The 17016-nt window shown below is 36.5% G+C and overlaps 1 protein-coding gene across 1 annotated transcript in view; it reads right to left on the minus strand.

Annotated features, from left to right (window-relative positions):
• DOK6 (docking protein 6) overlaps positions 1 to 12526 on the minus strand; it is a 465273-nt gene extending 452747 nt beyond the window's left edge. Inside the window, exons 1-2 of the mRNA XM_053715854.1 lie at positions 12482 to 12526; positions 11700 to 11807 (exon numbers count right to left, since the gene is read on the minus strand). Coding sequence (XP_053571829.1) covers positions 11700 to 11807; positions 12482 to 12526 — 153 coding nt within the window. The remainder of the gene's footprint in view (positions 1 to 11699; positions 11808 to 12481) is intronic.
• Between the last annotated feature and the right edge of the window lie 4490 nt (positions 12527 to 17016).

Genomic DNA, 17016 nt, shown 5'->3' on the forward strand with positions numbered 1-17016 from the left:
CCAAAATCCCTAACCTAAATAAAACCCACCCAATACACCCTTAAAAAAAACTAACACTAAACCCCTGAAGATCGACTTACCGGGAGATGTCTTTATCCAAGTCGGACGAAGTGGTCCTCCAGACAGGCAGAAGTCTTCATCCAAGCCGGGCAGAAGGGGAATTCCAAACGGGCAGAAGTCTTCATCCAGACAGCATCTTCTATCTTCATCCATCCGGCGCGGAGCGGGTCCATCTTTAAGACATCCGATGCGGAGCATCCTCTTCATCCGATGACTAACACAGAATGAAGGTACCTTTAAGTGACGTCATCCAATATGGCGTCCCTTAGATTCCGATTGGCTGATAGAATTCTATCAGCCAATTGGAATTAAGGTAGAAAAAATCCTATTGGCTGATGCAATCAGCCAATAGGATTGAGATCACATTCTATTGGCTGAGTGGAACAGCCAATAGAATGTGAGCTCAATCCTATTGGCTGATCTTGGATGACGTCACTTAAAGGTACCTTCATTTTGTGTTAGTCGTCGGATGAAGAGGATGCTTCACGTCGGATGTCTTGAAGATGGACCCGCTCGCGCCGGATGGATGAAGATCGAAGATGCCGTCTGGATGAAGACTTCTGCCCGTCTGGAGGACCACTTCTGCCCGGCTTGGATGAAGACTTCTGCCTGTCTGGAGGACCACTTCTGTCCGGCTTTGATGAAGATTTCTGCCCGTCTGGAGGACCACTTCGCCCGGCTTGGATGAAGATGTCTCCTGGAAAGTCGATCTTCAGGGGGTTAGTGTTAGGTTTTTTTAAGGGTGTATTGGGTGCGTTTTATTTTTAGGTTAGGGACTTTGGGCGGCAAAAGAGCTAACTGCCCTCTTAAGGGCAATGCCCATCCAAATGCCCTTTTCAGGGCAATGGGGAGCTTAGGTTTTTTTAGATAGGTTTTTATTTGGGGGGTTGGTTGTGTGGGTGGTGGGTTTTACTGTTGGGGGGGTTGTTTGTATTTTTTTTTACAGGTAAAAGAGCTGATTACTTTGGGGCAATGCCCCGCAAAAGGCCCTTTTAAGGGCTATTGGTAGTTTAGTTTAGGCTAGGGTTTTTATTTTTATTTGGGGGGGGCTTTTTATTTTAATAGGGCTATTAGATTAGGTGTAATTAGTTTAAATATCTGTAATTTGTTTATTATTTTCTGTAATTTAGTGGGGGGGTTTTGTTCTTTAGCTAATTTAATTTAAGTAATTGTATGTAATTTATTTAATTGTATTTATTTAGTTAATGTGTTTAATTATAATGTAGTGTTAGGTGTAATTGAAACTTAGGTTTATTTTACAGGTACTTTTGTATTTATTTTAGCTAGGTAGTTATTAAATGGTTAATAACTATTTAGTAACTATTCTACCTAGTTAAAATAAATACAAACTTGCCTGTAAAATAAAAATAAACCCTAAGCTAGCTACAATGTAACTATTAGTTATATTGTAGCTATTTTAGGGTTTATTTTATAGGTAAGTATTTAGTTTTAAATAGGAATAATTTAGTTAATGATAGGAATTTTTAGTTAGCTTTCTTTTAATTATATTTAAGTTAGGGGGTGTTAGGGTTAGACTTAGATTTAGGGGTTAATAACTTTAATATAGTGGCGGCGACGTTGGGGGGCGGCAGATTAGTGGTTAATAAATGTAGGTAGGTGGTGGCGATGTTAGGGACGGCAGATTAGGGGTTAATAATATTTAACTAGTGTTTGCGAGGCGGGAGTGCAGCGGTTTAGGGGTTAATATATTTATCATTGTGGCGGCGATGTCCGGTTCGGCAGATTAGGGGTTAAAATGTTTCTTTTAGTGTTTGCGATGTGGGAGGGCCTCGGTTTAGGGGTTAATAGGTAGTTTATGGGTGTTAGTGTACTTTTTAGCACTTTAGTTAAGAGTTTTATGCTACTGCGTTATAGTGTAAAACTCTTAACTACTGACTTTAAAATGCTGTACCAGTCTTGACAGGAGAGGGTCTACCACTCACTTTTTGGCAGACTCGTAATACCGGCGCTATGCAAGTCCCATTGAAAAAAGAGGATACGCAATTTACGTAAGTGGATTTGCGGTATTTCCAAGTCTGTCCAAAAAAGTGAGCGATACACCTGTACCTGCAAGACTCGTAATACCAGCGGGCGTTAAAAAGCAGCGTTAGGACCGGCTAACGCTTCTTTTAAAGCCTAATGCAAAACTCGTAATCTAACCGTTTATTTTTAAATACATTCCGTTTTTTATTCTGTGATGTAGCGCTGCTCCAGATAAGGATATGGTTCATTATCCAATTAGGAGTAGACACACTTCTGTATGCTTAATCACATTCCAAAACTATAGTTTCTTTGATATGTTTAACCCCTTTGTGGGACTTAAATACACTAGTGCTACTCCAGATAAGGATATGGTTTCCTTATCCAATTAATAGTAGACAACCAGATAAGGATATGGTTTCCTTATCCAATTAATAGTAGACATACTTATGTATGCTTTATTCACGTTCCAAGAATGTAGTTTCTTCTATATATTTAACCCCTTCGTGGGACTTAAATACACTGTAAGAAAGATTTAGATGTATTATCAAGAGATAATGTTTAAAGATATGAATGAGCACACTAAAAATATAACATTTGCCTTTATTTATTAAAGTAGTATGCAAGTCAGATAGGACATTTTACAACTCACTTCCCCTAGGTACACTGCCCAGATTTAAAGGGGCCATGTCCTAATTACCGTAACTCCCACCTGAAGGCCTCAGGTGTAGGAGTTTCTATAAAAGAACTGTACCCACTCCAGTTATACCTCCTGACCTTATTTTGGCCACCAATTTGACTTCTCCCTTGGGGAGGAGATCCTAGATGCACAAACCAATCCCCCTCCAGAGAAACCTAATGGCAAGTGCTTTGTACTTGAGAATCTTTGCATCAAACTATTCCCTACTTATCACTAACCTAAAGCCACAGGTCACCCGAGTAAGAACCAAATGATTTGGTCTGTCATTCAACAATTCTGGTGGTCATGTCTTTGCTCTGATGTTGCTGTGTATGTTGCCTCCTGCTCAGTTTGAGCACAGAAGACTCCTCAAAGTCTTCCTGTGGGTCTTCTCCAACCTATTGCTAATGGTGAGCGTCCTTGGGCACATCTATCCATGGACTTTATTGTCGAACTTCCTGTTTCCAATGGCAATACTGTTATCCTGATGGCTCTAGACCTTTTTCCAAAATGTCACATTGCATTCCCTTGAAGCTGACTACCGCTCAGTAGCTTGCTTACATTTTTGCTCAGAAGGTCTTCCGTTTACATGGGTTACCCATGGAGATAGTCTCAGATGGGGGAGGTTTGTCTCCAGAATTTGGCACCCAAAGTCTCAGGCTGACCATATTCGTCTACCCGCACCTTCCTACCAGATCAGGGAGAGGGTTTGGCTGTCCTTCCGCAACTTGAAACTTCATGTGCCTTCCAATAAAATGGCTCCCCATTATGTTGGGCCTTATCGAATACTCTTATGGTTCAATCCAAATGTCTTTGCTCTTGACCTTCCTTCTGCAATGTGCATCTCCAGTGTTTTTCATATCTCTCTCTTGAAACCATTGGTTTGCAATCGGTTTACCATTGTATTGCCTTGTCCCCACCCTATTTCTTTTGCCAACCATGAACAATATGAGGTCAGTAGCATTATTGACTCTCATGAACTGATGCTAGCGGTACAATGGCGATCCAAGCAACATCCGATTCTCGGCAGTTCCAAACCAGAAGTGAACCCGGGCCAACAAAGGTCATCCAAATACCTCCAATAGGATGGAGTTCCGTAGCCATGGCGAAACCGAGCCACAAATGCTGAGTTGCACAAAAGAACAGGGAGGCAGGCACTTCAACAAGGCTTCAGTAAAAAGTATAAATGTTTAATGAAAACAGGATAAAAATAGTAACAGCAACAAATGCTGTAAGCACAAAGACAGACATATATAAGGCAGGAGGACAGACAGACACAGGTGTCTGACGCATTTCGCACCCCCTAGCAGCGCTTATTCATAGACATAAGGTATGCTCTAGGCTAATTCTATATAAAGGGTAAACTCACATGTGATTGGTTAATGAAAACTTACACACCAATAATTGCAAATGCTTAGTTGCAACTAAAGAAACCCAAAATAGAGACCTAGGATGCATACACATAAACAGATAAAAACAATGTGAACCTAACTAGAGTTATATATTTTAAGATATACATGGCTAAAGTATTTACCACTTATAGTATATATATATATGAGATGTTACCTGATCCTATATAGGATGCAAACAAATACAGGCAGAAAATGAAATAAATACCAAGAGTCCTAAAAGGCAAATTCAAAAACATATGTATGTCATTCTAATTGTCAATAAAATAGTTGATGTCACATTCACGGTTCATACCTGATGGAGAACGTGTTTGTAATTTTAGCATCCAAAATAACTCTTTCTTTTCTAATACTTTAAAGTTGTTACCACCTCTGGTAGGAGTAGTAGCAATGTCAATTACCTTAACATTTATATTGGCAACATTGGTGAAATGATATTCATTGAAATGATTAGCCACTGCTGAATCTTTGTTAAAATTCTTGACATCCCTAGTATGTTCGCTGAACCTTTTTCGAATCTCCCTAGAGGTTTAACCTGTGTACTGAAGCTGACACAAATTACAAGTGAGTAAATACACCCCAAAAGTGGTGCCACAGTTGGCATAGAAATCAGTTTTAAAACCATTCCCTGTGCTACTGCTAGATAAATGGTTACCTTCCTGTATATGTGCACACATCAAACAGTTACGTTTTCCACATCTGAAGTTACCAGTTTTGTATAGCTAATTTTGTTTATGCATTTTACCTCTAGTGACTAAACTTGGGGATAGTTTTTGACCAAGAGTCCGACGCCTAGATTAAGAGTTCTGCAGCCAAAGGGGTGCGTTAGCTACGCGTGCTTTTTTCTGGCCGCACCTTTTAAATACCGCTGGTATTGAGAGTTCACAGAATGGCTGCGTTAGGCTCCAAAAAAGGAGCGTAGAGCATATTTAACGCAACTTCAACTCTCGATACCAGCGGTGCTTACGGACGCGGCCAGCTTAAAAAACGTGCTCGTGCACGATTCCCCCATAGGAAACAATGGGGCTGTTTGAGCTGAAAAAAAACCTAACACCTGCAAAAAAGCCGCGTTCAGCTCCTAACGCAGCCCCATTGTTTGCTATGGGGAAACACTTCCTACATCTGCACCTAACACTCTAACATGTACCCCGAGTCTAAACACCCCTAACCTTACACTTATTAACCCCTATTCTGCCGCCCCCGCTATCGCTGACCCCTGCATATTATTATTAACCCCTAATCTGCCGCTCCGCAAACCGCTGCTACTTACATTATCCCTATGTACCCCTAATCTGCTGCCCCTAACACCGCCAACTCCTATATTATATTTATTAACCCCTAATCTGCCCCCCACAACGTCGCCTCCACCTGCCTACACTTATTAACCCCTAATCTGCCGAGCGGACCGCACCGCTATTATAATAAAGTTATTAATCCCTAATCCGCCTCACTCCCGCCTCAATAACCCTATAATAAATAGTATTAACCCCTAATCTGCCCTCCCTAACATCGCCGACACCTAACTTCAAACATTAACCCCTAATCTGCCGACTGGAGCTCACCGCTATTCTAATAAATGTATTATAAATCTAACAAAATTAATTAACTCTTATTAAATAAATTATTCCTATTTAAAGCTAAATACTTACCTGTAAAATAAATCCTAATATAGCTACAATATAAATAATAATTATATTATAGCTATTTTAGGATTTATATTTATTTTACAGGTAACTTTGTATTTATTTTAACCAGGTACAATAGCTATTAAATAGTTAAGAACTATTTAATAGCTAAAATAGTTAAAATAATTACAAATTTACCTGTAAAATAAATCCTAACCTAAGTTACAATTAAACCTAACACTACACTATCAATAAATAAATTAAATAAAATACCTACAATTACCTACAATTAAACCTAACACTACACTATCAATAAATTAATTAAATACAATACCTACAAAAAACTACAATTAAATAAACTAACTAAGGTACAAAAAATAAAAAAGAACTAAGTTACAAAAAATAAAAAAATTATTACAAACATTAGAAAAATATTACAACAATTTTAAACACCTACTCTAAGCCCCCTAATAAAATAACAAAGCCCCACAAAATAAAAAAATGCCCTACCCTATTCTAAATTAAAAAAGTTCAAAGCTCTTTTACCTTACCAGCCCTGAACAGGGCCCTTTGCGGGGCATGCCCCAAAGAATTCAGCTCTTTTGCCTGTAAAAAAACACATACAATACCCCCCCCAACATTACAACCCACCACCCACATACCCCTAATCTAACCCAAACCCCCCTTAAATAAACCTAACACTAAGCCCCTGAAGATCTTCCTACCTTATCTTCACCATACCAGGTTCACCGATCGGTCCCCGGAAGTCTTGATCCAAGCCCAAGCGGGGGGCTGAAGAGTGACGTCCATCCTCTGGCTGAAGTCTGGATCCAAGCGGCGGCTGAAGAAATCCATCATCGGGCTGAAGTCAGAAGTCCATCATCGGGATGAAGTCTTCTATCAAGCCGCATCTTCAATCTTCTTTCTTCTGGAGCGGAGCCATCTTCTTCCAAGCCGACGCGGAACATCCTCTTCAAGCGACGCCTACTCGCCGAATGACGGTTCCTTTAAATGACGTCATCCAAGATGGCGTCCCTCGAATTCCGATTGGCTGATAGGATTCTATCAGCCAATCGGAATTAAGGTAGGAATATTCTGATTGGCTGATGGAATCAGCCAATCAGAATCAAGTTCAATCCGATTGGCCGATCCAATCAGCCAATCAGATTGAGCTCACATTCTATTGGCTGATCGGAACAGGCAAAAGAGCTGAATTCTTTGGGGCATGCCCCGCAAAGGGCCCTGTTCAGGGCTGGTTTGTAAATATTTTTTTATTTTTTGTAACTTAGTTCTTTTTTATTTTTTGTACTTTAGTTAGTTTATTTAATTGTAGTTATTTGTAGGTATTGTATTTAATTAATTTATTTATAGTGTAGTGTTAGGTTTAATTGTAGATAATTGTAGATATTGTATTTAAATAATTTATTGATAGTGTAGTGTTAGGTTTAATTGTAGATAATTGTAGATATTGTATTTAATTAATTTATTGACAGTGTAGTGTTAGATTTAATTGTAACTTAGGTTAGGATTTATTTTACAGGTAATTTTGTAATTATTTTAACTATTTTAGCTATTAAATAGTTCTTAACTATTTAATAGCTATTGTACCTGGTTAAAATAAATACAAAGTTGCCTGTAAAATAAATATTAATCCTAAAATAGCTATAATATAATTATAATTTATATTGTAGCTATATTAGGGTTTATTTTACAGGTAAGTAGCTTTAAATAGGAATAATTTATTTAATAAGAGTTAATTTATTTTGTTAGATTTAAATTATATTTAATTTAGGGGGGTGTTAGTGTTAGGGTTAGATTTAGCTTTAGGGGTTAATACATTTATTAGAGTAGCGGTGAGCTCCCATCGGCAGATTAGGGGTTAATACTTGAAGTTAGGTGTCGGCGATGTTAGGGAGGGCAGATTAGGGGTTAATACTATTTATTATAGGGTTATTGAGGCGGGAGTGAGGCGGATTAGGGGTTAATAACTTTATTATAGTATATCGGCAGATTAGGGGTTAATAAGTGTAGGCAGGTGGAGGCGACGTTGAGGGGGGCAGGTTAGGGGTTAATAAATATAATATAGGGGTCGGCGGTGTTAGGGGCAGCAGATTAGGGGTACATAAGTATAACGTAAGTGGCGGTCGGCAGATTAGGGGTTAAAAAAATTTAATCGAGTGGCGGCGATGTGGGGGGACCTCGGTTTAGGGGTACATAGGTAGTTTATGGGTGTTAGTGTACTTTAGAGCACAGTAGTTAAGAGCTTTATAAACCGGCGTTTCTGCGGCTGGAGTTTTGTCGTTAGATTTCTAACGCTCACTTCAGCCACGACTCTAAATACCGGAGTTAGAAAGATCCCATTGAAAAGATAGGATACGCAATTGACGTAAGGGGATCTGCGGTATGGAAAAGTCGCGGCTGCAAAGTGAGCGTTGGACCCTTTCCTGACTGACTCCAAATACCGGCGGTAGCCTAAAACCAGCGTTAGGAGCCTCTAACACTGGTTTTGACGGCTACCGCCAAACTCAAAATCTAGGCCCTAGAGTTTTTGGGGAGAAATCTGATGTTATTAATAAATAGTTTTAATGTATCATCTCCTAGCAAGATGTGTAAATGTTTTTTTAAAATTTTAACAACATCATCATATTGTTTGGAATAAGCAGTTGTGAAAACTATGGAATCTTTGAAATTTAAATTTGAACTCATATCTTTATTATACCCTTTTTTTTTTGGGGGGGGGGGGCATTATATGTTTTAATTTCTTTTCAACATTTTTTAAGGAGATTTTCATCATAGCCCCTATGTAACAACCTATTTTTTTAGCTCTATAGACTGGGACTCATATATTTCATCAGATTTTGTGTTTCTACGTATTCTGATGAATAGGCCCCTAGGTATAGCTTTTACTACATGATTAGGGTGTTGAGAGGAGGCGTGTAATATTGTGTTACCTGCTGTGTCTTTTCGAAAAGCTTTTGTTACAATGTTGTTTTCACAGATCTGTAGGGTTAAATCCAAATAGTTAACACTTTTGGCACTATATAGGCCTGTGAATGTAAGATTAAACAAATTATTATTAATATAATCCAAAAACTTTTTAAACTCTTTCATTTAAGGGCTTTTTAGCAATGACCAGCAGGCCGTTATATTGATGACCTGCTGGTCATTGCTAAAAAACCCTTAGATGACATAGAGTTTAAAAAAATATTGGATTATATTAATAATAATTTGTTTAATCTTACATTCACAGGCCTATATAGTGCCAAAAGTGTTAACTATTTGGACTCTCATTTTCTGCCTGTATTTGTTTGCATCCTATATAGGATCAGGTAACATCCCATATACATACTATAAGTGGTAAATACTTTAGCCATGTATATCTTATAATATATAACTCTAATTAGGTTCACTTTGTTTTTATCTGTTTATGTGTATGCATCCTAGGTCTCTATTTTGGGTTTCTTTAGTTGCAACTAAGCATTTTTAATTATTGGTGTGTAAGTTTTCATTAACCAATCACATGTGAGTTTACCCTTTCTATAGAATAAGCCTAGAGCATACCTTATGTCTATGAATAAGCACTGGGGCGCGAAACACATCAGACACCTGTGTCTGTCTGTCCTCCTGCCTTATATATGTCTGTCTTTGTGCTTACAGCGTTTGTTGCTGTTACTATTTTTATCCTGTTTTCATTAAACATTTGTACTTTTTACTGAAGCCTTGTTGAAGTGCCTGCCTCCCTGTTCTTTTGTGCAACTCAGCATTATTGACTCTAGTTTGTCCAAAGGTCATGTACAGTATTTGGTTCACTGAAGGGATTACGGTCCGGAGGAGCGTTCATGGCTTTTCTCCTCTGATGTTCATGCTCCTGCCCTATTCTGTGCCTTTCATGCCCATTTCCCCAATAAGTATTTTGTCCTCCTGCTGGGGAAGCGTTGTTGAGGGTAGGGTACTGCCAGGGTTTCACCCTGATTTCTATGTTATTTGCTGCTTTTTATCTTGGGTGCCATTTTGACTCACCTGTTCTCCTTGCCTGTAACTGCTCACTAGTCCCAGGCTTCCTCTTATGGTCAAACTGCAGAACATCATCAAATAGATACTTGTTGCAATCATCACTCCCTATTTAGCTGCCTCTGTCCTGTTTGCAATTGCCCTTGCGTTGTCTCTGATCCCTCTGGGAGTTCCTGTGTTCCTGTCTCTGTGTATACCTGGCTTGTTTGATTTCGCTTCTGTATCCGGATCCCCAGCTAATTCCTGACTTTTCTGATCTTTGTATTCCTGACCCCGGCTAGTCTGATTATCTGCTCAAACTTTGACTCATTTGGCTTTTGGACTCATTATTATTTTTTCTTATTTTTTAAAATAAATTTGTGATTAATTTAGCCTTTTTATGTTTCTGTCTGGTTCCTGGTACCCTGACAACTTTTGGATGGGCTCTTCTAATAAGAAAGTGTAACTGGAAAAGGAGCAAAGTTTGCAGTTAACTCTGGGCGTGGTTATGTGAGATACTAGGATATATAAGTGTGATTATATGTGATCATTTGTAACCTTGATAAAGGCCCAGGTGGAGGCTGAAATCTTGAATACTACTATGAATGAATAAAAGATAATGCAAAAAAGAGCTGTCTTAGTTAGTCTCTCTCTCTCTCTCTCTCTCTCTCTCTATATATATATATATATATATATACATACACACATATATATACATATTTAGATGTGTATGCATGGGTATATCTCTGTGTTAAACACTTTGCAGTCCTTTTTTTCTAACACCTGAGACCTCATAACTTTATCCCTTTTAAAACTTTTTATGCAATTTTTTTTTTTAATCATTTTTATTAGACAGTGTTATTACGGGTGTAACAGTACTATACAATGTATTTTTTATGTGTTTTGTGCTACTTTTTAACTCTTGTAACAGTTAACCAGAGCTCTGAAGTCACAGTATCCCAATGTGCATTAAATTTAATTTTCCTCAAGCAAATGCGTTTACTTGAGAATCTTCGCATCAAACTATTGCCCACTTATCACTATCCTAAAGCCAATAATTAAAACTTCTGTTATATGTCACTTACTGTATTAACTATTCATGACTTTTCTGATTATGATCAGAATGATTTTCTTTGTAAAACTGTTTTATCACTTACAATAGCAGAAGAAAACCAACAAAATAATTAAACATACAATTGAGTCTATTGTGAATGATAATGAATGAATCCTAAGTTTTCACAAAGCTTCATCTCAGATCACATCAAGTTTCATTTTCCTGATAAATGCATATTAGTAACATCACATACAATTTGTTAGTAGGTTCATGCTTCTTGTTAATAATTCAAAATTCAGACAGCAGTTAAATATTTGTTTTATTTTAATCTATGTTTACTGGCAGCTCTATAATTTATGACTTGTTTTTAGTTTCATCTTTTTTGTCTACAAATTTGGTTTTAGAAGAGGGAGGCTCAAAGGGAATTTGTAAAGCACTCAAGGTTTCAACAATGAAACATAAAAGACAGATGTTAACAAGAGGAAAGCAGGCAATTATAGCTGTGAGGGCACTTGGTTGATCTGTATTGAGAATTTTATAGCCAAATAGTGTTGATACAAGTCATAGGAGAAATAATTCTACCATCAAAATCTTTCAATAAACGTGAAAAATAGTTCCAGTCTAGTATAGTCTGGATTTTAAATTTGTGAATTTTGTTTTTTTACAGCTAGACCAAATTCATCAATAATTTATTTTACACGTTATTTGCATTAAATGGGAAAATACGTTTTGAAGATATTAAACCCTCAGCATGTATGTTCATTATATTTCTTACCTTATCCTTACCTTAAATTAGTTTACAGAAAATAAATAAATATATAGTTTAATGGGGCAAAAAAAAGCATAGAGATACCAATAAATATAACTTCCCCCCAATAAATGTACGTGTACATAAAACTTACCTTGTGAAAAGTTCTAAAAAAGGCAGCTTTTTCATCAGGAAACTTTTCTAATCTTCTTGGACCTTTACTGGATGCCTTTTTAAAAACTAGCCAGCAACGTCTATAGATCTGAAAATATAAATATATTTATATTGATTGTGTCTTTTGTAAGTAAGTGTTTCTCTTAAAGTGAATTTTTGGATATACTAAAAAAAAAACACCACTTTTTATGTGTGCTCTTTATTTACTTAAAAAATAAAATACACTGAACATTTGCAACTCAGTAAACACTATCATTTATTTATCTTCAACAGAGATCTTAGAATCCTTTCATAGATATATTTCTATAAAGTATCTGAAAAACAGCCAACTGTGAAAAAACACTGTATTCAAGCTTGGGAATTTTTTTAAATGTTTTTTCTTTTTTTTTCCTTTTCAAAAGCAAACTAATCCATCTAAATAAATGCCATTGTTATCACTAACACTGATTAAATTACATAAACAATATAACAAAACAATCTGCTTATAATACATTCAAAACTACAAAAATCTGTAATTTTAAATTATTTTGTAATGGGGTTTTGCACAGGTTTTAACAGACCTCCACTGAAGGAAAAGCTATGCAATCAATAGTACCATGTGACAGCTAATTTATTTAATATGAATGATCACGACCGGTTGTGTTTGAATGCATGTTTGTACATACTTACCTAGATTACGAGGTTTGCGCTAAACAGGGTGCGAAAATAACACCAACAACTTTGCGTTATTGCACTTTCCATAGCGCTGCCATTACGAGTTACTGAAAAGCCTCCTTGTGCTGTCCGGTATGGTGCATTAGGCTCCATACCGCACAAAAGCCAAGGGCTGAGTTTACGTGCTTGTGCACGCTTTCCCCCATAGACATCAATGGGGAGAAAGTGTTAGAAAAAAAAAAAACACCTGCGATCGCAGAATGGAGATCGCTGTAACGCAATCCCATTGATGTCTATGGGGAAAGAAAGTTATGTTTAAACCTAACACCTTAACATAAATCCCAAGTCTAAAAACCCCTAATCCGCCGCCCCCGAGATCACCAACAGTAAATCAAATTATTAACCCCTAATCCGCTGCTCCCCAAAATTGCTGACGCTAAATAAAGTTATTAACCCCTAATCTGCTGCCCCCGGCATCGCCGACACTAAATAAAATTATTTACCCCTAAACTGACACCCCCCCCCCTGACATCACCAACACTATTTAAATATATTAACCCCTAAACTGCCCCCCCACATTGTAACTAATTAACTAAACATATTAACCCTTAACCCGGCAGCCCCCCAACATTGCAAAACACTAAATTAAACCATTAACCCCTAAACCTAATACCCCCTAACTTTAAATTTAAATTACAATATAACTATCTTTAAATAAATATAAACTTACTTGTGAAATAAAAAAAAAACTATGATTAAACTATAAATTAAACAAACATTACTATTGTAACTAAATAAAAAAACCTAACATTATAAATTTAAAAAAACCTAACACTACGAAAAATATAAAAAAAACCTAAGATTACAAAAACCACTAAAATTACAGAAAATAAAAAACACTAAGATCACCAAAAATAATAAACAAAATGATCAAAAATAATAAATATTACACCTAATCTAATAGCCCTATAAAAATAAAAAAGCCCCCCCAAAATAAAAACACCCTCTAACCTACAATAAACTACCAACAGCCCTTAAAAGGGCCTTTTGTAGGGCATTGCTCTAAGTTAAACAGCTCTTTTACCTAGAACAGTAAAACCCACCACCCCACCAACCCCGCAAAATTAAAAAGCTAAGTCTAAAAAAACCTAAGATACCATTGCCCCTAAAGTGGCATTTGTATGGGCATTGCCCTTAATAGGGAATTCAGCTCTTTTACAGTGCCCAAAAGAACAATAATCTAAAAAAACACCCCAAAAATAAAAAATAAATCTAACACTATCCCCAGAAAAACAACTCACAGTTCCTAAAGTCCAGTCATTCATCCTAATCCAAGCGGGAAGAAATCTTCATCCAGGCAGCGAGAAGTCTTCATCCAGGCGGCGACACCTTCATCCATCTCGGGGACGTCTTCTATCTTCATCCCGGCAGCGCAGAGCAGAGCTATCCTGGACAGCGATGACATCCGTATCTTCATACGATCCCCGCCATAGACTGAAGTTGAATGCAAGGTACCTGTTTCAAAATGGCGTACCTTACATTTTTATTGGCTGTTTTGATTCTTCAAATTCAAATCAGCTAATAGGATGAGAGTTTCTGAAATCCTATTGACTGTTCAAATCAGCCAATAGGATTTCCTGGATGAGGATGGATGACCGGACTTTAGGAACCATGAGTAGATTTTCTGGGGTTAGTGTTAGGTTTATTTTTTATTTTTTGGGGTGTTTTTTTTTTAAGATTAGGGTTCTTTTTGGCATTGTAAAAGAGCTGAATGCCCATTTAAGGGCAGTGTAAAAGAGCTGAATGCCCCTTTAGGGGCAATGGGTAGCTTAGGTTTTATTTAGACTTAGGTTGTTTTTTTTCAGGGAGTTGGTTGGATGGTGGGTTTTACTGTTGGGGGACTGTATTTTTTTCTAGGTAAAAGAGCTGTTTAACTTAGGGCAATGCCCTACAAAAGGCCCTTTTAAGGGCTATTGGTAGTTTACTGTAGGTTAGGGGGTGTTTTTATTTTGGGGGTCTTTTTTATTTTTATAGGGCTATTAGATTAGGTGTAACATTTATTATTTTTGATAATTTTGTTTATTTTTTGTAATCTTAGAGCTTTTTATTTTTCATAATTTTAGTGTTATTATTTTATGTAATTAGATTTTTTTTTAAATTTTTGCAGTATTAGTTTTTTTTAAATTTGTAAGCTAGGTATTTTTAATCATGTAATTTTTTTTTTTTGGTAGTTTTTTTATTTTGTTAGAATAGTTATGTTAGGTTAATTTATAGTTTAATCTTTTTTTTTTTTTATTTCACAGGTAAGTTTTTATTTATTTTAAGATCATTATATTGTAATTTTAATTTACAGTAAGGGGGGTGTTAGTTTTAGGGGTTAATAGTTTAATTTAGTGTTTTACGATGTTGTGGACCGGCAGTTTAGGGGTTATTAGGTATAATTTATTAGTTACAATGTGGGGGACTGGAGGTTTAGAGGTTAATACTTCATTATAGTGTTGTCGATGTTGGGGGGGCGTGGTTTAGGGGTTAATAGGTTTATTTAGTGTTGGGGATGGCGAATTAGGGGTTAATAGGTTTATTTAATAGTCGTGATGTTGGTGGACGGCAGATTAGGGGTTAATAAGTTTAATATAATGTTTGCGATGCAGGAGGGTGGTGGTTTAGGGGTTAATAGGTAGTTTATGGAGGTTAGTGTACTTTGTAACATTTTAGTTATGAGCTTTGTGAAACATTTTTTTTTTACACAAAATCCATAACTAGTGCTCTTACATGGCGGAATGGATTGTGCCGGTATAGGCTGTAACGCAAGCATTTTAGCCGGACCACACAACCTGTAATATGGCGCTATGAAAATCATGCACTCAAACGTCATTTTTTGAGTGCAGAATGGACATTGCGTTACAGGCTAAAATGCTTGCGGTATAGCTATACCGCCGAGACTCGTAGTATAGCCGTACCACAAAACTCAGAATCTAGACGATTATTATTTAGTATTAATAATAATAAAAATAATAATATAAAATAAATTATTAAGTATTTATTTGTGAAGCACTATCAAATGGCATTTTGTCATTTACATCTATAGCTGCATTAAGGGCAAGATTACAAGTGGAGTGTTAAATATCGCTTTCATGAAAGCAATATTTGTGCTCCACTGTGTAATACCAGCGCACGCTAATGTGCGCTGGTATTACAAGTTGACTGCAATGCAAACATGAGCTGGTGTTTGTATTGTTCGGAAGCATTGCGCTCACGAGAGTGCGCTTCCATAGGCTCCTGATCATAGGCTCGTTCTGATGACGTCAGAGATGGCGGTGAAGGGGGTAAGTAGCGCAGCGATGGCAACAATCTTAAATATATATGTATATGCTTATATACATACATATTTATGTGTTAATATGTGTATATACACATATTAACACACACATATATATATATATATATATATATATATATATATATAAAAAAATAAGCATATACATATATATTCTCTGGTTAATTTTATAAGTGCAAATTGATACCGCAAGCTTGCGGGACCAATAACCAGCCACTTGTAATGGGTGATTAATTGTTGCGATAATTTACCACTCCCCTTGTAATCTAGCCCAAAGTATTTATTTGTAAAGCACCACCAAATGGCATTCTTGCCATTTACACCTATAGCTACCTTAAGTATTCAATACATGAAATCTCATTAATGAAACAAGAACCTGTTGTGTTTAAAACAATGACTACCCAAGAACTTCAGAAATGCACTTTAGCCAATCAGTGCTGCTGACTCCTAGGTAACTCCACGTGCATGAGCACAATGTTATATATATGGCACACGGGAACTAACACCCTCTAGCTGTGAAAGACTGTCAAAATGTTCTTATATAAGAGACAGCCTTTAAGGGCTTAGAAATTAGCATATGAGCTTACATAGGTTTTTTTTTTTTTTTAATATTTTATTGAGGTTTCAGAAAAACAAAACATAAACAAATTGTTGCAAATAATTGTAGGTGAGGCATGTGGTAAAGATAATACACTAGTCAAAACAGTATCACCTATTTTAGTATATAGGATAAAGTCTATGAAGTGCATGTACAATTATGAAATCAACCTCAGTTTTAATTTTTATATATATTCCCCAAAGAATAAGAGACCACTTAAGGACCTTTGCAAACTCTATTAACTTATTAGGGGGAAGCTAATTAAACTTAAACAGCCGCTCTTGTGCCATGATGGTAGGGGAAAGGGTAAAAGTTAAGATTACACTAGAAAGAAGCAAACAATAATTCCCATAGGAAGGTAACAGGTGCTATAAAAATGCCTGGTAGACTAGATTTAGCTGATGAGTGTAAGTTATGAAATTTTAGTACATTATCTCTTTGATTTATATATTGTCAGCTTTAAATTGTTTTTCTATGCACCTTCCCAAAGTCTTGTACCAAATAAATTACTATATGTATATACTGTGATTTGAATCACATAGTTGGAATTTAGGGAAAAGTGTCTTAGAATCTGTGTTCTTCTGTTTATCCAATAAACAGATATATATGGGGGGGGGGGCAGCTCTAATAGTATTACTAAAATACTTGATACTATAGGATCCTTAATTATATAACAAAAGAATAGACATACTTGCACCTCCTTCATGG

Source organism: Bombina bombina, chromosome 5, assembly GCF_027579735.1.
Source record: "Bombina bombina isolate aBomBom1 chromosome 5, aBomBom1.pri, whole genome shotgun sequence".
NCBI classification, from domain to species: Eukaryota; Metazoa; Chordata; class Amphibia; order Anura; family Bombinatoridae; genus Bombina; species Bombina bombina.